Source organism: Musca autumnalis, unplaced genomic scaffold (genome assembly GCF_047663935.1).
Source record: "Musca autumnalis isolate F117 unplaced genomic scaffold, ASM4766393v1 scaffold_2, whole genome shotgun sequence".
Taxonomy (NCBI): Eukaryota; Metazoa; Arthropoda; class Insecta; order Diptera; family Muscidae; genus Musca; species Musca autumnalis.
Window position 1 is genome coordinate 22,042,426 of NW_027411755.1, and position 24,772 is coordinate 22,067,197.

Genomic DNA, 24,772 nt, shown 5'->3' on the forward strand with positions numbered 1-24,772 from the left:
GGACCTTAAAAGGTCTTCTGTTTTCCATTGAAGAACTCAAGAGGTCTTTTTTGTTGCTCATAGGAGACCTCACCAGGTCTTCTGTTTTCCTTAGAATGCCAAACGGGGTCTTTTGTTTCCCTTAGAAGGCCACACGGGGTATTCTGTTTTCCATAGGAGGCCAAACGGGGCCTTCTGTTCCATAGAAGGCTTTACGAGGTCCATAGAATACCTCAAGGGGATTTCTGTTGTCCAAAGAAGTCCTTACGAGGTCTTCTTTTATCCATAGAATACCTAAATCAGTCTCCTGTTTTCTATAGAGAACCTCAAAAGATCGTCTGTTTCCCATTGAAGACCTCAACAGGTCCTCCTTTGTTCATAGAAGACCTCAAGATGTCTTCTGTTGCCCATAGAGAACCTGTTGTCCATAGAGGGCCTCAAGACATCTTCCATTGGCCATGAGGTTTTCTGTTTTGTACAGTAGAGATATTTTCTTGTCTATAGAATACCTCAAAAAGGGTTTCTGTTGTCCATTGAGTACATAAAGAGGTCTCCTGTTGTCTATAGAAGACTTCAAAAGTCCTTTTGTTGTCCATTGAAGACCTCAAGATGCCTCCTGTTCCATTGAAGACCTCAAAAGATCTTCTATTGTTCATTGAAGACCTTAAGAGGTTTTTTGTTGGTCATATATGATCTCAAAATCTCTTCAAGAGGTCTACTGTTGTTTATGGAAGGTCTTCTGTTGTCTGACTACACCAGACCTCAAGATTTCATCAGTTGTCAAGAGATCTCCTGTTGTCCACAAGACCTCAAGAGGTCATCTGTTGTCCACGGAAGACCTCAAGATATCTTCAGTTGTCGATATATGACTTCAAAAGGTCTTTTGTAGTTTACGGAATTATTCAAGATGTCTTCTATTATCCACAGATGACCTTGGCTGTAGAAGACCTTAAGAGGTTCTCCATAGAAGATTTCGAAAAGTTTCTGTTGTCCATAAATTACCTCGAAAGGTCTCCCCTTTTCCATAAAAGACACTAAAAGGACTTCTTTTATTTATAGTAGACCTCAAAAGTCTTCTGTTGTTCAGGAGGTCTTCTGTTGTATATAAATGACAAGGGGTCTTTTATTGTCCATAGAAGTCTTAGGAAGGTTTCCTTACTATAGAAGGCCACTTGAGGACGTCTGTTATCCACAGCAGCCCTCAAGAGGTTTTATAGTTTCTATAGAAGGCCTCAAGAGGACTTCTGTTTTCTATGGAAGACCTCAAGAGGCCTTCGATTATATATAAAATATCTCAGGAGACCTTTGTTGTGTATGGATTACCTCAGGATGTCTTCTGTTTTCTATGGAAGATCTTAAGGGGTCTCCCGTTGTCTATAGAAGGCTTCTAAAGATGGTCTCTAGAAGAACACAAGAGGCCCTCTGCTGTATATTCAAGACCCTACGCGGTTTTCTGTTCCAGCAAGATGCCTTCGGTTATATATAAAAAATACCTGAGCCGTTATATATAGCAGGCCTTAAGTGGTTTTCTGGCTAGAGACCATCAGCAGCCCCTTTAACTATCAAAAGAGTTAACTTTGTAGAGCGGCTCTACTTTGCCAGGGGAAGCCAGGTAAGCAAAAGGAAAACAAAGTTTTTCTATGTCAAAAAAATTCTTAATTATTTTAAGGTATTGTGGCTTTTCAACATAGTCATTGTTATTTTTATCATCATCATCATCATCTTCAACTTAAGCAAGCTCATCATTAGGTTTCTCATCAATTCAAGATGTTTAAAGTTTTTAGTTTCTTGCAAACGGTTTTTGTGGCTAGAAAATATGCAATCATTACTTTTGAGAACATGAATTTGAAAACTTCTTGGAATGGTTTTAATATAGCTACAGTGGAAACTCCATGAAAAGTATCATGAAAAGTATCATAAAATCTGGAACTCTTACAACATTGATAATTACTGCAAGATATTTTTCTGCTGAATATTTGGTTATGACTAGCTGGGTATTAAAACTATACATTTGTGACTGGAGCTGGTAAAAGTTTCCACTGTACTTTGCAGTTGTTGAGCTGTTTAGTTGGTTGCCATAGATATCTGTAAATTTATAGTTGGGAGTAGTTGTGATTGCCAGACAGTAAATCGGCTTCATCGGAGGTGGAGGAGTTGGCATCCATTTGATGTACAAGTATTTGTTTATGATAGAGTTCTTTAACTTTTTTACTTCTTCTAATAATTTAAATAGTTTTTCTTTCTTAGTACAAAAAGTTTTTTATTATTATTTAGATTTGTCTTTTTTGTTGTTGTATTGCTTGTTTTACATCATTTAAGTTTTCTATCATAATTTTCATCTGCATTTTCCGCCTTTGCTTTGGGAGGTTTATTGACAAACTTTTTTGTTGTGGTTATAATAACAGAACAAAATAAAAACTTGAAGTTTTCTGTTTTTACACGTTTTATAACCATAAATGTTTGGGTGGGGAATAAAAACGGAGAGATGTTCGGAGGACTATGGGAAACATATCACATTTTGTCTAAGCAAAAACCCTAGGAAAATACTTTCAGTTTATTGAATCAAAGTTTCAAATGAAATGTTAATAACTTGTTTTAATGTCATTATTTTTGAGTGGTGACAAGACAGGCACGAAAGTGATTTATTTTCCCCAAAAATTATGTCATGGATACTTGAAACGATATTAGAAAAATATTATCAAAAAATATTCTTTAAAAAATCCAGGTTTATTGCTTTGATGCTGTTGGACAAAAATATTCTTTAAAAAATCCACGTTTATTGCTTTGATGCTGTTGGAAAAAATATTCTTTAAAAAATCCACGTTTGTTGATTTGATGCTGTAGAAAAAAATATTCTTTAACATATCCAGGTTTGTTGCTGTGATGCTGTAGGAAAAAATGTTCTTTAAACAAATTAAAAGTCGTTAAGTTCGGCTTGGTCAAACTTTTTATACCCTCCACCATAAAATAGTCTTAATTAAAATGAAATAGTTAAGGTCCTTTCACAATTTTAGGTGGAACAACTTTTCGACAATGGATAGACTCCTACTGCCTCCCACTTTTGCTTAAATTACACTGTGAACACAAATGTTGGGGCAGAGATAATTCCTTTTGGAGATGAAAGCCATTGGTGTATGTATATTAAAAACCCCGAAGGACAGATGCGCCGTGAGTCGAACTTCCGAGTTATGGCGTGATGAAGTTTTTGCAAGATACCCTGTAAGCCATCATGAATTGGCATTATATCTTTGTTTGTTGTTTTTGTAGAGCACTTAGCAACAGTGAACAAATATATAACAAAAAGTTCATCACGCCATAACGCGGAAGTTCGACTCAAGGCGGATCTGTCCTTCGGGGTTCATAATATACTCACCAAGGCCTTTCTTCCCCAAGAGGAATTTTTCGTGCCCCAGACTTTCACCTCCATTTTGTTGCACAGTGTTATCTAATCTAATCTAAAAAATGTGTTGAGCTAGGTGAAAGGTACCACCTACGGAGTTATATCAAAGAGTCAACTTATCTTTAAATTTTTTGGCGGAAAAGTTTTATAGCTGCAGGGAACTTATAGAGTCACATTGAGAGTAGTTTCATCAAAACAATGTAGACCCTCAAAAATGGACCCATGTTGACGAATTTTAGTGAAGAAATTTCGTGACCACTGAAAATTCCCGAAAATCGGGACGTACAGTTATATGGGGGGATACACCAAAACATGGACCTATATTGACGATTATTTTTGAATAGACAAAACTGTAGCTAAAATTCTCAAAATACCGAAAATCGGGAGATACCGCTATAGGGGGGCTATACCAAAACATGGACCTATGTTGACGATGTTTCGTTGGAGATGTTTTATGACCACTGAGAACTTCAAATGTCAAATTACAGCTATTTCGGTTAAAAACTGTAGCTAAAATTCTCAAAATACCAAAAATCGGGAGGTACCGTTATATAGGGGCTATACCAAAACATGGACCTATGTTGACGATGTTTGGTAGAGATATTTCATGACCACTGAGAACCTCAAATGGCAAATTACAGCTAGTTCGGATAAAAATTGTAGCTAAATTCTCAAAATACCGAAAATCGGGAGGTACCGATATATGGGGCTATACCAAAACATGGACCTATGTTGACGATGTTTCGTGGAGATGTTTCATGACCACTGAGAACCTCAAATGTCAAATTACAGCTAGTTCGGTTAAAATTTTTAACTAAAGTGTTCAAAATACCGAAAATCGGGAGGTACGGTTAAAAGGGGGCCATACCAAAACATGGACCTATGTTGACTATGTTTGGTGGATATATTTCATGACCACTGAGAACCTCAAATGGCAAATTACAGCTAGTTCGGTTAAAAATTGTGGCTATAATTCTCAAAATACCGAAAATCGGGAGGTACCGTTATATGGGGACTATACCAAAACATGGACCTACGCCCATATCCTTTGGGATATAAGTTGTTTGATCACTAGGAACCCTAAGTGCCAAATTATAGCTAATTCGGTTTGCAAATGTGTCGAAGAGCGTCAAAATACCTCAAATCCGGAGGTACCGTTATATGGGGGCTATACCAAATAGTGGACCGATATAGCCCATCTTCGAACTTGACCTGCCTATGGAAAAAGGACCCTCGGGTGCAAAATTTCAGCACTCTATCTCAATTATTGCGGACGCTAGAGTGATTACAACAGACGGACAGACGGACATGGCTAGATCGTCTTAGAATTTTATCCTGATCAAGAATATATATACTTTATAGGGTCGCAAATGATTAGTTCGATGTGTTACAAACGGAATGACAAACTTAATATACCCTCCATACTATGGTGGTGGGTATAAAAATGCACGTGTATTGTTGTAATGATGGATGAAATTATTTATGAACCCTGAAAAAATATTCTTTAAAAAATCCACGTTTATTTATGGCCCATGAAAAAATATTCTTTAAAAAATCCACGTTTATTTATGGCCCATGAAAAAATATTCTTTAAAAAATCCACGTTTATTTATGGCCCATGAAAAAATATTCTTTAAAAAATCCACGTTTATTTATGGCCCATGAAAAAATATTCTTTAAAAAATCCACGTTTATTTATGGCCCATGAAAAAATATTCTTTAAAAAATCCACGTTTATTTATGGCCCATGAAAAAATATTCTTTAAAAAATCCACGTTTATTTATGGCCCATGAAAAAATATTCTTTAAAAAATCCACGTTTATTTATGGCCCATGAAAAAATATTCTTTAAAAAATCCACGTTTATTTATGGCCCATGAAAAAATATTCTTTAAAAAATCCACGTTTATTTATGGCCCATGAAAAAATATTCTTTAAAAAATTCACGTTTATTTATGGCCCATGAAAAAATGTTCTTTAAAAAATCCACGTTTATTTATGGCCCATGAAAAAATATTCTTTAAAAAATCCACGTTTATTTATGGCCCATGAAAAAATATTCTTTAAAAAATCCACGTTTATTTATGGCCCATGAAAAAATATTGTTTAAAAAATCCACGTTTATTTATGGCCCATGAAAAAATATTCTTTAAAAAATCCACGTTTATTTATGGCCCATGAAAAAATATTCTTTAAAAAATACACGTTTATTTATGGCCCATGAAAAAATATTCTTTAAAAAATCCACGTTTATTTATGGCCCATGAAAAAATATTCTTTAAAAAATCCACGTTTATTTATGGCCCATGAAAAAATATTCTTTAAAAAATCCACGTTTATTTATGGCCCATGAAAAAATATTCTTTAAAAAATCCACGTTTATTTATGGCCCATGAAAAAATATTCTTTAAAAAATCCACGTTTATTTATGGCCCATGAAAAAATATTCTTTAAAAAATCCACGTTTATTTATGGCCCATGAAAAAATATTCTTTAAAAAATCCACGTTTATTTATAGCCCATGAAAAAATATTCTTTAAAAAATCCACGTTTATTTATAGCCCATGAAAAAATATTCTTTAAAAAATCCACGTTTATTTATGGCCCATTAAAAAAATGTTCTTTAAAAAATCCACGTTTATTTATGACCCATGAAAAAATATTCTTTAAAAAATCCACGTTTATTTATGACCCATGAAAAAATATTCTTTAAAAAATCCACGTTTATTTATGACCCATGAAAAAATATTCTTTAAAAAATCCACGTTTATTTATGACCCATGAAAAAATATTCTTTAAAAAATCCACGTTTATTTATGACCCATGAAAAAATATTCTTTAAAAAATCCACGTTTATTTATGACCCATGAAAAAATATTCTTTAAAAAATCCACGTTTATTTATGACCCATGAAAAAATATTCTTTAAAAAATCCACGTTTATTTATGACCCATGAAAAAATATTCTTTAAAAAATCCACGTTTATTTATGACCCATGAAAAAATATTCTTTAAAAAATCCACGTTTATTTATGACCCATGAAAAAATATTCTTTAAAAAATCCACGTTTATTTATGACCCATGAAAAAATATTCTTTAAAAAATCCACGTTTATTTATGACCCATGAAAAAATATTCTTTAAAAAATCCACGTTTATTTATGACCCATGAAAAAATATTCTTTAAAAAATCCACGTTTATTTATGACCCATGAAAAAATATTCTTTAAAAAATCCACGTTTATTTATGACCCATGAAAAAATATTCTTTAAAAAATCCACGTTTATTTATGACCCATGAAAAAATATTCTTTAAAAATCCACGTTTATTTATGACCCATGAAAAAATATTCTTTAAAAAATCCACGTTTATTTATGACCCATGAAAAAATATTCTTTAAAAAGTCCACGTTTATTTATGACCCATGATAAAATATTCTTTAAAAAATCCACGTTTATTAATGACCCATGAAAAATTATTCTTTAAAAAATCCACGTTTATTTATGACCCATGAAAAAATATTCTTTAAAAAATCCACGTTTATTTATGACCCATGAAAAAATATTCTTTAAAAAATCCACGTTTATTTATGACCCATGAAAAAATATTCTTTAAAAAATCCACGTTTATATATGACCAAGAAAAAATATTCTTTAAAAAATCCACGTTTATATATGACCCATGAAAAAATATTCTTTAAAAAATCCACGTTTATATATGACCAAGAAAAAATATTCTTTAAAAAATCCACGTTTATATATGACCCATGAAAAAATATTCTTTAAAAAATCCACGTTTATATATGACCAAGAAAAAATATTCTTTAAAAAATCCACGTTTATATATGACCAAGAAAAAATATTCTTTAAAAAATCCACGTTTATATATGACCAAGAAAAAATATTCTTTAAAAAATCCACGTTTATATATGACCAAGAAAAAATATTCTTTAAAAAATCCACGTTTATTTATGACCAAGAAAAAATATTCTTTAAAAAATCCACGTTTATTTATGACCCATGAAAAAATATTCTTTAAAAAACCCACGTTTATATATGACCCATGAAAAAATATTCTTTAAAAAATCCACGTTTATATATGACCAAGAAAAAATATTCTTTAAAAAATACACGTTTACTTATGACCCATGAAAAAATATTCTTTAAAAAATCCACGTTTATTTATGACCCATGAAAAAATATTCTTTAAAAAATCCACGTTTATATATGACCAAGAAAAAATATTCTTTAAAAAATCCACGTTTATTTGTGACCCATGAAAAAGCATTCTTTAAAAAATCCACGTTTATTTGTGACCCATGAAAAAATATTCTTTAAAAAGTCCACGTTTATTTGTGACCCATGAAAAAACATTCTTTAAAAAATCCACGTTTATATATGACCAAGAAAAATTTTTCTTTAAAAAATCCACGTTTGTTTTTGACCCATAAAAAATATATTTTAAAAAATCTACGTTTATTTTTGACCCATAAAAAAATATTTTTTAAAAATCCACGTTTATTTATGGCCCATGAAAAAATATTCTTTAAAAAATCCACGTTTATTTATGGCCCATGAAAAAATATTCTTTAAAAAATCCACGTTTATTTATGGCCCATGAAAAAATATTCTTTAAAAAATCCACGTTTATTTATGGCCCATGAAAAAATATTCTTTAAAAAATCCACGTTTATTTATGGCCCATGAAAAAATATTCTTTAAAAAATCCACGTTTATTTATGGCCCATGAAAAAATATTCTTTAAAAAATCCACGTTTATTTATGGCCCATGAAAAAATATTCTATACAAAATCCACGTTTATTTATGGCCCATGAAAAAATATTCTTTAAAAAATCCACGTTTATTTATGGCCCATGAAAAAATATTCTTTAAAAAATCCACGTTTATTTATGGCCCATGAAAAAATATTCTTTAAAAAATCCACGTTTATATATGACCAAGGAAAAATATTCTTAAAAAATCCACGTTTATATATGACCCATGAAAAATATTCTTTAAAAAATCCAGGTTTATTTATGACCCATGACAAAATATTCATTGAAAAATTGAGGTATATTTATGGACCATGAAAAAATATTCTTTAAAAAATCCTCGTTTATTTATGATCCATGACAAAATATTCTTTAAAAATCCACGTTTAATAGCCTTATGGTGGATTGAAAAATTTTCTTTAAAAATCCACGTTTAATAGCCTTATGGTGGATTGAAAAATTTTCTTTAAAAAATCCACGTTCATTATTCTTATGGTGGATGGAAAAATATTCTGTAAAAAATCCACCTTTATTTATGACCCATGAAAAAATTTTCTTTAAAAATTCCATATTATCCTTAAAATCTCATTCGACTTCTTTGTCCTTTCCTTTCTTTCAGCACAAACCTCGTTGCAGTGGCCACCCTCCGCCCTGGTGCACCTGATCATATGCGCAAAGAGTTCCGCCTAAAAGCTAAACAGTTATCACGTTTAAAAGATGTCAATGTGGCGCCTCTGGTGGGCGCCTGTCTGCGAGATGAACCGATATGTATGGTGCTGGACTACAGCGATTGTCTGGGCGATTTAAATCAATTCCTGCAGGAACACATATCTGAAAATGAGGCAGGCGTGGTGGGCCAGCAACAGACAACAAAAAGGTCAACAATGTCGACGACAACGGCGTCGAATAAAACCAATGTGCTGAGGTGGGTATTGACGGCCAAGACTAACTGCAGTAGCATCAGCAGCTTGCAATGTCATTATCAAAAAAGTTTTCTCCAAAAAAGACGACAAAAAACGAGAAATTGTGATATTGTAACTTGAAAAGTTTTGTGTTTCCTTCTCGTTCTCCCTGTATGTGGTTTCTATTCTGTAAGGGGAGAGGGTGATAATATAAACGCATTACATTATATTTTATCACCAAGACTGCACAGAAGTTTATTAGACGAAAAACGCAAAACTTTTCATTTCATTTTATGTGTTTCCTTTCATTCATGCTGTGTGTTTTTGTTTGTGTCTTCTTTTTCTTCCTTTTCCATATATATTTTACGTTTTCGACACGCTTTATCTTGTTTCCGCTACCGTCTACTAAACGACTTTCTCGTCCATAATGTTTTGGCCATGATGGTGGTGATGATGATGATGACGACGATGGCATTGCTTTGCTTTTGGCTGGCGGCAACATTGAAAACTCTTGGGCTGCTGTTTGGCGAACTTATGGCAATACTGGTTGGCTGCCTGATGTTGGGAAACGTCTTGATGGTGTTGAACAATGCCACCGCCACATGACTGCATTGCTGGTATCGTTGGTGTGGTGTGGTTTTTGTGCTAAATTTCCGGTCTCGTGTTGATTTCATTTACAACGTCTGTAACAAACCTCCCAACTTCTACTCTGTGACCCATGCAACAACCAATTGCCACAACTTTAATGGGCAAAATTTGTCGATAACTTTTGCTTGCTTCTTCAACTTCGACATAACCAAATACACATGACCTCGCTGATTATGTGGCACGACGCACGCACACTCGTAAACTTCCGAAACCGGAAGTACAAACTTTGTTAAATTGTACCAATGTTCCAAACATGTTCCCTCGACAACTTGCAATGCTAATATTGCTGCTGATGCCAATGGCACCGCCAATGTCTGCTACAACAAATCGACATTTCCATTGATGATACTTTGATGTTGTATTTTGTACCAATGGCCATATATCTCACTGCCAAATCCTCGTGTTCCCCTCAAAAATCGCTAAAAACATCTACATCTACACGAAATTTTATGATGCCTGCAACAACCGCCAAAAACCGCTTCCCATTTCACCACCACCACTTCGTTTTTACCGCTTTACTGGCCATTAAAGCAGTTACGGGTGTTTAGTCTACATTGCCACACAAATTGCATCGGGCATGAAGTATTTGGAACAAATGAACTTCGTGCACAGAGATTTAGCAACAAGGTAAGTTTTTGAAAATTGTTTTCAATACTTTTCTAATTTTGAACGTATGTACATGCATATGATAGGTTGTTGTTACACAACATGTCTCGGGATATTGTGTGGTTTGTTTCTCCAACTAACTTTGATACTTACGGTGTGGTATCAATGACTTTGTTAGAGGATTTGATGTCACTAGGAGATGTGAAAAGTTTTATTCAATTGGAAATTGAGAATTTTAAAGGTAAAGTGAGGAATTTAAAGCACAATGAGCAATAAGTTTTATGAAAAATATACCCTCTCGGAGGACTCATATTCTGTGGATGCCTCCTACGAAGGACTTCCATACAAAAAAAGACTCCTAGGAAGGTCTTCTATACTACCAAAAGCTCCTACGGAGGTCTTCTATACTAAAGAACCCTCCTACGGCGGTCTTCTATACTATCGAACCCTCCTACGGAGGTCTTCTATACAATAGAAGCCTCCTACGGAGGCCTTCTATACAATAGAAGCCTCCTACGGAGGTCTTCTATACAATAGAAGCCTCCTACGGAGGTCTTCTATACAATAGAAGCCTCCTACGGAGGTCTTCTATTCTATAGAGGCCTCTTACGGAGGTCTTCTATTCTATAGAGGCCTCTTACGGAGGTCTTCTATTCTATAGAGGCCTCCTACGGAGGTCTTCTATACAATAGAAGCCTCCTACGGAGGTCTTCTATACAATAGAAGCCTCCTACGGAGGTCTTCTATACAATAGAAGCCTCCTACGGAGGTCTTCTATACAATAGAAGCCTCCTACGGAGGTCTTCTATACAATAGAAGCCTCCTTCTATAGAAGCCTCCTACGGAAGTCTTCTATACAATAGAAGCCTCCTTCTATAGAAGCCTCATACGGAGGTCTTCTATTCTATAGAAGCCTCCTACGGAGGTCTTCTATTCTATAGAAGCCTCCTACGGAGGTCTTCTATTCTATAGAAACCTCCTACGGAGGTCTTCTATTCTATAGAAACATCCTACGGAGGTCTTCTATTCTATAGAAACCTCCTACGGAGGTCTTCTATTCTATAGAAACCTCCCACGGAGGTCTTCTATTCTATAGAAACCTCCTACGGAGGTCTTCTATTCTATAGAAACCTCCCACGGAGGTCTTCTATTCTATAGAAACCTCCAACGGAGGTCTTCTATTCTATAGAAATCTCCAACGGAGGTCTTCTATTCTATAGAAACCTCCAACGGAGGTGTTCTATTCTATAGAAACCTACTACGGAGGTCTTCTATTCTATAGAAACCTCCTACGGAGGTCTTCTATTCTATAGGAACCTCCTACGGAGGTCTTCTATTCTATAGAAACCTCCTACGGAGGTCTTCTATTCTATAGAAACCTCCTACGGAGGTCTTCTATTCTATAGAAACCTCCTACGGAGGTCTTCTATTCTATAGAAACCTCCTACGGAGGTCTTCTATTCTATAGAAACCTCCTACGGAGGTCTTCTATTCTATAGAAACCTCCTACGGAGGTCTTCTATTCTATAGAAACCTCCTACGGAGGTGTTCTATTCTATAGAAACCTCCTACGGAGGTGTTCTATTCTATAGAAACCTCCTACGGAGGTCTTCTATTCTATAGAAACCTCCTACGGAGGTCTTCTATTCTATAGAAACCTCCTACGGAGGTCTTCTATTCTATAGAAACCTCCTACGGAGATCTTCTATTCTATAGAAACCTCCTACGGAGATCTTCTATTCTATAGAAACCTCCTACGGAGGTCTTCTATTCTATAGAAACCTCCTACGGAGGTCTTCTATTCTATAGAAACCTCCTACGGAGGTCTTCTATTCTATAGAAAACTCCTACGGAGGTCTTCTATTCTATAGAAACCTCCTACGGAGGTCTTCTATTCTATAGAAACCTCCTACGGAGGTCTTCTATTCTATAGAAACCTCCTACGGAGGTCTTCTATTCTATAGAAACCTCCTACGGAGGTCTTCTATTCTATAGAAACCTCCTACGGAGGTCTTCTATTCTATAGAAACCTCCTACGGAGGTCTTCTATTCTATAGAAACCTCCTACGGAGGTCTTCTATTCTACAGAAACCTCCTACGGAGGTCTTCTATTCTATAGAAACCTCCTACGGAGGTCTTCTATTCTATAGAAACCTCCTACGGAGGTCTTCTATTCTATAGAAACCTCCTACGGAGGTCTTCTATTCTATAGAAACCTCCTACGGAGGTCTCCTATTCTATAGAAACCTCCTACGGAGGTCTTCTATTCTATAGAAACCTCCTACGGAGGTCTTCTATTCTATAGAAACCTCCTACGGAGGTCTTCTATTCTATAGAAACCTCCTACGGAGGTCTTCTATTCTATAGAAACCTCCTACGGAGGTCTTCTATTCTATAGAAACCTCCTACGGAGGTCTTCTATTCTATAGAAACCTCCTACGGAGGTCTTCTATTCTATAGAAACCTCCTACGGAGGTCTTCTATTCTATAGAAAACTCCTACGGAGGTCTTCTATTCTATAGAAAACTCCTACGGAGGTCTTCTATTCTATAGAAACCTCCTACGGAGGTCTTCTATTCTATAGAAACCTCCTACGGAGGTCTTCTATTCTATAGAAACCTCCTACGGAGGTCTTCTATTCTATAGAAACCTCCTACGGAGGTCTTCTATTCTATAGAAACCTCCTACGGAGGTCTTCTATTCTATAGAAACCTCCTACGGAGGTCTTCTATTCTATAGAAACCTCCTACGGAGGTCTTCTATTCTATAGAGACCTCCTAACCTCCTGCAGAGGTCTTCTATTCTATTGAAACCTCCTACGGATGTCTTCTATTCTATAGAAACCTCCTACGGAGGTCTTCTATTCTATAGACACCTCCTACGGAGGTCTTCTATTCTATAGACACCTCCTACGGAGGTCTTCTATTCTATAGAAACCTCCTACTAAGGTCTTCTATTCTATAGAAACCTCCTACGGAGGTCTTCTATCCTATAGAAACCTCCTACGGAGGTCTTCTATTCTATAGAAAACTCCTACAAAGGTCTTCTATTCTATAGAAACCTCCTACGGAGGTCTTCTATTTTATAGAAACCTCCTACGGAGGTCTTCTATTTTATAGAAACCTCCTACGGAGGTCTTCTATTCTATAGAAACGTCCTACGGAGGTCTTCTATTCTATAGAAACCTCCTACGGAGGTCTTCTATTCTATAGAAACCTCCTACGGAGGTCTTCTATTCTATAGAAACCTCCTACGGAGGTCTTCTATTCTATAGAAACCTCCTACGGAGGTCTTCTATTCTATAGAAACCTCCTACGGAGGTCTTCTATTCTATAGAAACCTCCTACGGAGGTCTTCTATTCTATAGATACCTTCTACGGAGGTCTTCTATTCTATAGAAACCTCCTACGGAGGTCTTCTATTCTATAGAAACCTCCTACGGAGGTCTTCTATTCTATAGATACCTTCTACGGAGGTCTTCTATTCTATAGAAACCTCCTACGGAGGTCTTCTATTCTATAGAAACCTCCTACGGAGGTCTTCTATTCTATATAAACCTCCTACGGAGGTCTTCTATTCTATATAAACCTCCTACGGAGGTCTTCTATTCTATAGAAACCTCCTTTTTTTTTTGTCGGTGAAAAAATCATCGAAAGACTCTGGCTACCGGGTTTATGATTTCGCCAGTTGAGCGAGACTTTAACACGCTAAAATAACCCCTTTACTCTGATCCACCATCCCTGCGGTACCGCCGTACAGGCATTTCGTCGCAGGGGGGAATTTTCTATAGAACACTTCTATTTGTTATTCTCTTCGAATATCGTCTTGCCTCCTTAATTCCAATATTATTGTCTTTACGTACTCACATACATACTCCCAATTGCTTAGAGACGTCATCATAATTTCGATTATGTTTTCTACACATATCTCACTACCAACTTGCCGCTCTACATTTGTCCTCTCTTCACTGAATCGCGGGCACAGAAAGAAAACGTGGTATGGGTCTTCTACATGTTCCACGCAGCAGGGACAATCAGGGGAGCAGTCAAGTCCAAAACGGTATAAATAGGACCTGAAACAGCCATGTCCGGAGAGAAATTGGGTGAGATAGAAGTTTAGATCTCCATGTCGCCTATTTGACCATGTGTCCACATTTCTTATCAGAGAATACGTCCATCTGCCTTTTGTAGATGCTGACCACCTACTTTGCCATTCGGTAATGCTACGTCTTCTTGCGACGTCGGATTCATTATCTATTTCCTGTGAGCTTCTTGAGTTGTATACGTATTCTGATTCTCTTGCAAGAATATCTATGGGAATCATAGCTGCGATAACATAGGCTGCATCGTCAGAAACAGTCCTATATGCACAGCATACACGTAGTGCTGCCAGTCTGTATACTGTACCAATCTTTTCGTAATAAGTGGCATACCTCAAGGATTTCGCCCATATTGGTGCTGCATAAAGAATAATATTTTTGGTAACTCCTGCCAGAATTTTTCTCTTTAAGTATCTCGGACCTCTCGTGTTTGGCATTATACGGCACAGCGCTTTACAAGTGTTTCCGGCTTTCGCCTTTACGTAATTCAAATGCTCCTTGAAAGATAAACGATTGTCTATAATAACGCCTAGGTATTTCAGGCTTTCCGCTGTTGTGATTGTACATTCTCCGATTTGAATATTTATCCTTTCTACAGTTCTGCGGCTTGTAATTAATACAGCTTCCGTTTTTTGATCGGCTAATGCTAGGCCTTGTGAACACAGCCACGATTTAACCAACTGTATGCTGACTTCTGAGACATTTTTTGCTTCTTCGGTTGTTTTTGCAACTATAACTAGCGCAATATCATCTGCAAATCCAATAATATTTGCTCTCTCCGGGAGTTTTAGCTTTAAGACACCATCATACATTACGTTCCACAGAAGAGGTCCAAGAACAGATCCTTGTGGTACTCCTCCTGATATTCGGTATTCTTTTAAACCCTCCTCAGTTTGGTATATTAGTATTCTGTTGCGGAAGTAGTCCTTGAGTATAGCCACAAGATATGCCGGGACGTTTAACCGTCTCAGAGCGTTTATAATATTCTCCCAGTTAGCTGTGTTAAAGGCATTTTTAACATCTAGTGTTATGACAACACAATACTCTTTTTTCCAGCTTTGGCCATTTATTGCTTCCCTTGCGATATCTGTTACCATTTTTATTGCATCGATCGTAGATCTTTTTTTTCTGAAGCCAAATTGGCTTTCAGATAAGCCCTTTGCACGTTCTATGTACTCTTCAAGTCTGTCGCGGATAATGCTCTCAAGGAGTTTTCCGCATGTATCTATCATACATAGCGGGCGGTATGATGAAGGATTTTCCAAGGGCTTGCCGTTTTTGGGCAATAGGACTAGTCTTTGCCTTTTCCATAACGATGGAAAGGATCCATATTCTAAGCAGGAGTTCAGTAATTTAAGCATTTGTTCTCCACAGCAACTTATAATCTCTTTTAGAACGTAGTTGGGAATTCCATCGAGACCAGGCGCTTTAGAGTCATCGAATTTAGAGACGGCAATATTTATCTCCGCTGGTGTAACCGGGGGGTGGGCAAAATGTCCCCCAGGGTCAAAAGTTGCCCATGATGTTACAGCTTGGTGTGGAAAAAGGTGATTCACAATGTTATCTAATGTTTTAGCATCCGTAGGTGTACTTGAGCCGAAGCATTTCAGTTTCTTAGTCACAATCTTGTACGCGAGTCCAAACGGCTGGGATTCTACATCATCGCAAATAGCGAGAAAACACGATCTTTTGCTTGCATGAATGGCTTTTTGGAGGGCTTTCTTCTTCATCTTGAGAACCTGTCTATACGCTTCATTGTCTTCTCTATCACGAGTTCTTACAAAACGTCTTCTCGCACGAAGACACTCTTTACGTAGTTCAGCTATTTCAGCGTTCCACCAATATACTGGGGCTTTGTTGACACCCCTCTTCCTTTTTTTCATCGATGCGTTGCATGCTTGTGTTGCTCGAAGAATAAGCTCTTCCGCCATATTTTCGGGGGTTCGCTGCAGTTCTGTGTCTTCCATACATAGCGCAAATATGTCTTTATCAAATGAGCCTTTTTTCCAACCAGATATTTCGGGCGTTCGAACCGATCTTCTTACTGTTGTCGCGTCATTACGATTAATGATTATAGCCTGATGATCACTATAAGTGAACATATCACTGATTTGCCAGTTAAACTGATTGAAGATGTTAGTACTGACAAACGCAATGTCGATTATGGAACTCCCACCATTTCGACTGAATGTTGGATTACTCCCCGAATTCAAAATTTCCACATCTAATTGGGCAAAGGATTCTAACAATATTCGGCCCCTTTCATTTGTTCTAGGGCAACCCCACTCTGTGGCCCAGGCATTAAAATGGACCCTCTGGATGCGGCATCATTTGTTAAGTCAGTTACAATTCTTCTGTAATCTTCAATATCATATCTTGGTGGTATGTAGCAGCTGTAGACTGTTAATCCGGCGAAAGTAGCGCGGACAAAACCAGTTGCAGAATTCAAAGCATTTTGTATTGGTTTGTTTAAGGACCAGATCGAGGTTGTGCCGGACTTATCACATAACCAATTTGCTGAGCTTATGTTCTTGTAGGGCTCGCTGATAATTGCTAGATCGACCTCTAGTTCCCGAACTGTCTGTTTTAACAAATCTTGGGCAGCTTCACAATGATTTAAATTTAATTGTATAGATTTCATTAAGATCCTCTAAGTTGGCGTAGAGCTTCCTTGTATTTCGGACACACAGTCGACCCAGTGATGTGGCTACGATCTGTTGATGGTTCATTGCATAGCATACACTTGGGGGGGTTTTTACAATTAGCAACCTTGTGACCCGCTTCTCCACAGCAAATGCAGCGACCTGAGTTGTCGTTCGGGTTTTAACATCTAACTGCTGTATGACCAAAGTCCAGACATTTATAACACCTCATTGGTGTCAATTTTTCACGTATTCGACAATCCGCCCATCCAATACGTAGTATTCTTTTCTTTAAAAGAATATTCGCTAGCAACGAGCTTACGGAAACTGTAGCAGTTTGTGTGCCTCTATATGCTTTTCGTAGTGATTTTATTGCAGATGCTTGCAATGCTTTAAAATCGTCCGAAACGTCACTGATAGCCTGGAGAATATCATCTCTATTAGACACCCCATCTATATCTTTAATTTCCAGTTGTACTTCCTGGGTTAAGGCACGAACTTCAGCGGTTGGGCCTAAGACTTCTTCAATGGCTTCTCTAAAGTGATTTGTGTTCTGGTGTGCTGGTTTATTTAGTTCTAACAATAGCTCACCCTTCTCTGTCTTCCGAATTGTCTTCACATTTTTGCCTAACGCAGCCAGCTTTGCTTCACTTTTCACTTGCTTCAGAATGTCTGAATATGAGGAATCTCCACATGTTTTAATTATTAAAGCATCTGGTTTACTTGGTTTCCTTTTCCTTCTAGATCTTGTTTGAACTTTATTCCATGCTGCCGCATTTTGTACGGTATCGGATTTTCCCACATTTTCGTTGATTGTCTCTTCTATTGTCTTTACAGAATCTGGCTCTTGAATTTTAGGTACTACTTCTTTTTTCTTTTTTGTCCTATTCTCCTTCGGGCTTTGGGTCTTGGGGCCTCTTTTCAACGCAGGTGTTGTTGGGGTTCCTGGTTGTTTAGGCTTAATCCATGCTTCGGTTTGGGTCTGCTTATTGTCTAACTGGCCCATTTGACGTATTTCAGCTTCCTTATTCATATCATCGGCTACTTTTAAATATATTGCCTGTATCTCTCTCATCATAGATTGGATATCTTTGTGGATGTTATTCTTCGATTTAACGAAATCATCCAACTGGGCTATTTTTCTTCCGAGCCTCTTTAGATTTTCGCTTCCAGAAAATTTATTTTTAGGCATGCCTTCACCTGCATTGTTAGATGTCGCCATCACAATTACCGAAGTTCTTCCTAATGGGGAATCTACACCTCCCATATTTTCAACTCGTGGACCCGAGCATCTTCCCAGTGGGGTTTCTTCAACCTCTATGTTCGTTCTTTTGGTTTCTTGGTTTTCTTCGTTCATTTTAGGTTTCGTGGTCCCAACTCAAAGCCGCTATCTCCGCTCGCAAAATGTGCAGTCACGTTAAGATCCCATGGGTCCCTATTTCTAGGTCCATGCGAGGGTTGACGGAAGACCCTCATGAGATCTCCCGTTCAGAGCCAGATCCGTGTTAATCGGGAATGTACATCCGAACCTACACTGCCAACTTAATGGGACGAGCATTGAACGTACTTTGAGACTTGCCAGGTTTTAACGGGACGGAGGCAGCTGTGGCATTAGCCTGAAAGCCATTTCTGTAAGGTTCCACCCCGACATACTCAGGTTCCAGAATACCACAGCCGTCAGCCCAGGGTTCATCAATTCCAAATCGTAGTCCAGTAATGCCATAATCAAGATCGTGCTGGCTTCATCTTGATGCCTTTCGGCTGGATTCCATTTTCTTCCATGTATAGGGTTTGACTGGGGATAACCACGGAGTCGTCACCTCCTTTCCAAACCTCTCTTGAGGCGGTCCCCTACGTTGGAATACATAATTGTGGGCGGTATTCACTCGCCCCGACACAGGGTTTCTCAGAGCACTTGCACCATTTTGGTACGCTCTCCACTCCTGCCAAAACTAGGGTCCGCGGGGTCGTTACTCCCGTTATCCTCTCCTGAGGATACCCTTGCGGTAGGTCTTCTATACTATAGAACCCTCCCACGGAGGTCTTCTATACTATAGAACCCTCCTACGGAGGTCTTCTATACTATAGAAGCCTCCTACGGAGGTCTTCTATACTATAGAGGCCTCCTACGAATTCATCTATACTATAGAAGCCTCCTACGGAGTTCTTCTATACTATAGAAGCCTCCTACGAATTCATCTATACTGTAGAAGCCTCCTACGGAGTTCTTCTATATTATAGAAGCCTCCTACGTAGTTCTTCTATACTATAGAAGCCTCATACGGAGTTCTTCTATACTGCAGAATCCTCCTACGGAGTTCTTCTATACTATAGAAGCCTCCTACGGAGTTCTTCTATTCTATAGAAGCCTCCTACGGAGGTCTTCTATTCTATTGAAGCCTCCTACGGAGGTCTTCTATTCTATAGAAACCTCCTAAGGAGGTCTTCTATTCTATTGAAGCCTCCCACCTAGGTCTTCTATTCTATAGAAACCTCCTACGGAGGTCTTCTATTCTATAGAAACCTCCTACGGAGGTCTTCTATTCTATAGAAACCTCCTACGGAGGTCTTCTATTCTATAGAAACCTCCTACGGAGGTCTTCTATTCTATAGAAACCTCCTACGGAGGTCTTCTATTCTATAGAAACCTCCTACGGAGGTCTTCTATTCTATAGAAACCTCCTACGGAGGTCTTCTATTCTATAGAAACCTCCTACGGAGGTCTTCTATTCTATAGAAACCTCCTACGGAGGTCTTCTATTCTATAGAAACCTCCTACGGAGGTCTTCTATTCTATAGAAACCTCCTACGGAGGTCTTCTATTCTATAGAAACCTCCTACGGAGGTCTTCTATTCTATAGAAACCTCCTACGGAGGTGTTCTATTCTATAGAAACCTCCTACGGAGGTGTTCTATTCTATAGAAACCTCCTACGGAGGTGTTCTATTCTATAGAAACCTCCTACGGAGGTCTTCTATTCTATAGAAACCTCCTACGGAGGTCTTCTATTCTATAGAAACCTCCTACGGAGGTCTTCTATTCTATAGAAACCTCCTACGGAGGTCTTCTATTCTATAGAAACCTCCTACGGAGGTCTTCTATTCTATAGAAACCTCCTACGGAGGTCTTCTATTCTATAGAAACCTCCCACAAAGGTCTTCTATTCTATAGAAACCTCCTACGGAGGTCTTCTATTCTATAGAAGCCTCCCACAGAGGTCTTCTACTCTATAGAATCCTCCTATGGAGGTCTTCTATTCTATTGAAGCCTCCCACAGAGGTCTTCTATTCTATAGAAGCCTCCCACAGAGGTCTTCTATTCTATAGAAGCCTCCTACGGAGGTCTTCTATTCAATAGAAGCCTCCTACCTAGGTCTTCTATTCTATAGAAGCCTCCTACGGAGGTCTTCTACTCTATAGAAGCCTCCTACAGAGGTCTTCTATTCTATAGAAGCCTCCTACGGAGGTCTTCTACTCTATAGAAGCCTCCTACAGAGGTCTTCTATTCTATAGAAGCCTCCTACAGAGGTCTTCTATTCTATAGAAACCTCCTACGGAGGTCTTCTATTCTATAGAAACCTCCTACGGAGGTCTTCTATTCTATAGAAACCTCCTACGGAGGTCTTCTATTCTATAGAAACCTCCTACGGAGGTCTTCTATTCTATAGAAACCTCCTACGGAGGTCTTCTATTCTATAGAAACCTCCTACGGAGGTCTTCTATTCTATAGAAACCTCCTACGGAGGTCTTCTATTCTATAGAAACCTCCTACGGAGGTCTTCTATTCTATAGAAACCTCCTACGGAGGTCTTCTATTCTATAGAAACCTCCTACGGAGGTCTTCTATTCTATAGAAACCTCCTACGGAGGTCTTCTATACTATAGAACCCTCCCACGGAGGTCTTCTATACTATAGAACCCTCCCACGGAGGTCTTCTATACTATAGAACCCTCCTACGGAGGTCTTCTATACTATAGAACCCTCCCACGGAGGTCTTCTATACTATAGAACCCTCCTACGGAGGTCTTCTATACTATAGAAGCCTCCTACGGAGGTCTTCTATACTATAGAACCCTCCTACGGAGGTCTTCTATACTATAGAAGCCTCCTACGGAGGTCTTCTATACTATAGAGGCCTCCTACGAATTCATCTATACTATAGAAGCCTCCTACGGAGTTCTTCTATACTATAGAAGCCTCCTACGAATTCATCTATACTGTAGAAGCCTCCTACGGAGTTCTTCTATACTATAGAAGGCTCCTACGGAGTTCTTCTATATTATAGAAGCCTCCTACGTAGTTCTTCTATACTATAGAAGCCTCATACGGAGTTCTTCTATACTGCAGAATCCTCCAACGGAGTTCTTCTATACTATAGAAGCCTCCTACGGAGTTCTTCTATTCTATAGAAGCCTCCTACGGAGGTCTTCTATTCTATTGAAGCCTCCTACGGAGGTCTTCTATTCTATAGAAACCTCCTAAGGAGGTCTTCTATTCTATTGAAGCCTCCCACCTAGGTCTTCTATTCTATAGAAACCTCCTACGGAGGTCTTCTATTCTATAGAAACCTCCTACGGAGGTCTTCTATTCTATAGAAACCTCCTACGGAGGTCTTCTATTCTATAGAAACCTCCTACGGAGGTCTTCTATTCTATAGAAACCTCCTACGGAGGTCTTCTATTCTATAGAAACCTCCTACGGAGGTCTTCTATTCTATAGAAACCTCCTACGGAGGTCTTCTATTCTATAGAAACCTCCTACGGAGGTCTTCTATTCTATAGAAACCTCCTACGGATGTCTTCTATTCTATAGAAACCTCCCACAAAGGTCTTCTATTCTATAGAAACCTCCTACGGAGGTCTTCTATTCTATAGAAGCCTCCCACAGAGGTCTTCTATTCTATAGAATCCTCCTACGAAGGTCTTCTATTCTATAGAAACCTCCTACGGAGGTCTTCTATTCTATAGAAACCTCCTACGGAGGTCTTCTATTCTATAGAAACCTCCTACGGAGGTCTTCTATTCTATAGAAACCTCCTACGGAGGTCTTCTATTCTATAGAAACCTCCTACGGAGGTCTTCTATTCTATAGAAACCTCCTACGGAGGTCTTCTATTCTATAGAAACCTCCTACGGAGGTCTTCTATTCTATAGAAACCTCCTACGGAGGTCTTCTATTCTATAGAAACCTCCTACGGAGGTCTTCTATTCTATAGAAACCTCCTACGGAGGTCTTCTATTCTATAGAAACCTCCTACGGAGGTCTTCTATTCTATAGAAACCTCCTACGGAGGTCTTCTATTCTATAGAAACCTCCTACGGAGTTCTTCTATTCTATAGAAACCTCCTAAGGAGTTCTTCTATTCTATAGAAACCTCCTACGGAGTTCTTCTATTCTATAGAAACCTCCTACGGATGTCTTTTATTCTATAGAAGCCTCCCACAAAGGTCTTCTATTCTATAGAAACCTCCTACGGAGGTCTTGTATTCTATGGAAGCCTCCCACAGAGGTCTTCTATTCTATAGAATCCTCCTACGGAGGTCTTCTATTCTATAGAAGCCTCCCACAGAGGTCTTCTATTCTATAGAAGCCTCCTACGGAGGTCTTCTATTCAATAGAAGCCTCCTACCTAGGTCTTCTATTCTATAGAAGCCTCCTACCTAGGTCTTCTATTCTATAGAAGCCTCCTACGGAGGTCTTCTATTCTATAGAAACCTCCTACGGAGGTCTTCTATTCTATAGAAACCTCCTACGGAGGTCTTCTATTCTATAGAAACCTCCCACGGAGGTCTTCTATTCTATAGAAACCTCCCACGGAGGTCTTCTATTCTATAGAAACCTCCTACGGAGGTCTTCTATTCTATAGAAACCTCCTACGGAGGTCTTCTATTCTATAGAAACCTCCTACGGAGGTCTTCTATTCTATAGAAACCTCCTACGGAGGTCTTCTATTCTATAGAAACCTCCTACGGAGGTCTTCTATTCTATAGAAACCTCCTACGGAGGTCTTCTATTCTATAGAAACCTCCTACGGAGGTCTTCTATTCTATAGAAACCTCCTACGGAGGTCTTCTATTCTATAGAAACCTCCTACGGAGGTCTTCTATTCTATAGAAACCTCCTACGGAGGTCTTCTATTCTATAGAAACCTCCTACGGAGGTCTTCTATTCTATAGAAACCTCCTACGGATGTCTTCTATTCTATAGAAACCTCCCACAAAGGTCTTCTATTCTATAGAAACCTCCTACTGAGGTCTTCTATTCTATAGAAACCTCCTACGGAGGTCTTCTATTCTATAGAAACCTCCTACGGAGGTCTTCTATTCTATAGAAAACTCCTACGGAGGTCTTCTATTCTATAGAGACCTCCTACGGAGGTCTTCTATTCTATAGAAACCTCCTACGGAGGTCTTCTATTCTATAGAAACCTCCTACGGAGGTCTTCTGTTCTATAGAAACCTCCTGCGGAGGTCTACTATTCTATAGAAACCTTCTATTCTATAGAAACCTCCTACGGATGTCTTTTATTCTATAGAAGCCTCCCACAGAGGTCTTCTATTCTATAGAAACCTCCTACGGAGGTCTTCTATTCCATAGAAACCTCCTACGGAGGTCTTCTATTCCATAGAAACCTCCTACGGAGGTCTTCTATTCTATAGAAACCTCCTACAGAGGTCTTCTATTCTATAGAAACCTCCTACAGAGGTCTTCTATTCTATAGAAACCTCCTACAGAGGTCTTCTATTCTATAGAAACCTCCTACAGAGGTCTTCTATTCTATAGAAACCTCCTACAGAGGTCTTCTATTCTATAGAAACCTCCTACGGAGGTCTTCTATTCTATAGAAACCTCCTACGGAGGTCTTCTATTCTACAGAAACCTCCTACGGAGGTCTTCTATTCTATAGAAACCTCCTACGGATGTCTTTCATTCTATAGAAGCCTCCCACAGAGGTCTTCTATTCTATAGAAACCTCCTACGGAGGTCTTCTATTCTATAGAAACCTCCTACGAAGGTCTTCTATTCTATAGAAACCTCCTACGGAGGTCTTATATTCTATAGAAACCTCCTACGGAGGTCTTCTATTCTATAGAAACCTCCTACGGATGTCTTTTATTCTATAGAAGCCTCCCACAGAGGTCTTATATTCTATAGAAACCTCCTACAGAGGTCTTCTATTCTATAGAAACCTCCTACAGAGGTCTTCTATTCTATAGAAACCTCCTACAGAGGTCTTCTATTCTATAGAAACCTCCTACGGAGGTCTTCTATTCTATTGAAGCCTCCTACCTAGGTCTTCTATTCTATTGAAGCCTCCTACCTAGGTCTTCTATTCTATAGAAGCCTCCCACAGAGGTCTTCTATTCTATAGAAGCCTCCCACAGAGGTCTTCTATTCTATAGAAGCTTCCTACGGAGGTCTTCTATTCTGTAGAAGCCTCCCACAGAGGTCTTCTATTCTATTGAAGCCTCCTACGGAGGTCTTCTGTTCTATAGAAACCTCCTACGGAGGTCTTCTATTCCATAGAAACCTCTTACGGAGGTCTTCAATTTCATAGAAACCTCCTACGGAGGTCTTCTATTCTATAGAAACCTCCTACGGAGGTCTTCTATTCTATAGAAACCTCCTACGGAGGTCTTCTATTCTATAGAAACCTCCTACGGAGGTCTTCTATTCTATAGAAACCTCCTACGGAGGTCTTCTATTCTATAGAAACCACCTAC

General features: G+C 38.3%; 1 protein-coding gene across 1 annotated transcript in view; it reads left to right on the forward strand.

Annotated features, from left to right (window-relative positions):
* The window catches only part of Ddr (discoidin domain-containing receptor 2), a 978,256-nt gene that overhangs the window by 781,653 nt on the left and 171,831 nt on the right, over positions 1 to 24,772 (forward strand). Inside the window, exons 14-15 of the mRNA XM_073967242.1 lie at positions 8,771 to 9,076; positions 10,236 to 10,328. Coding sequence (XP_073823343.1) covers positions 8,771 to 9,076; positions 10,236 to 10,328 — 399 coding nt within the window. The remainder of the gene's footprint in view (positions 1 to 8,770; positions 9,077 to 10,235; positions 10,329 to 24,772) is intronic.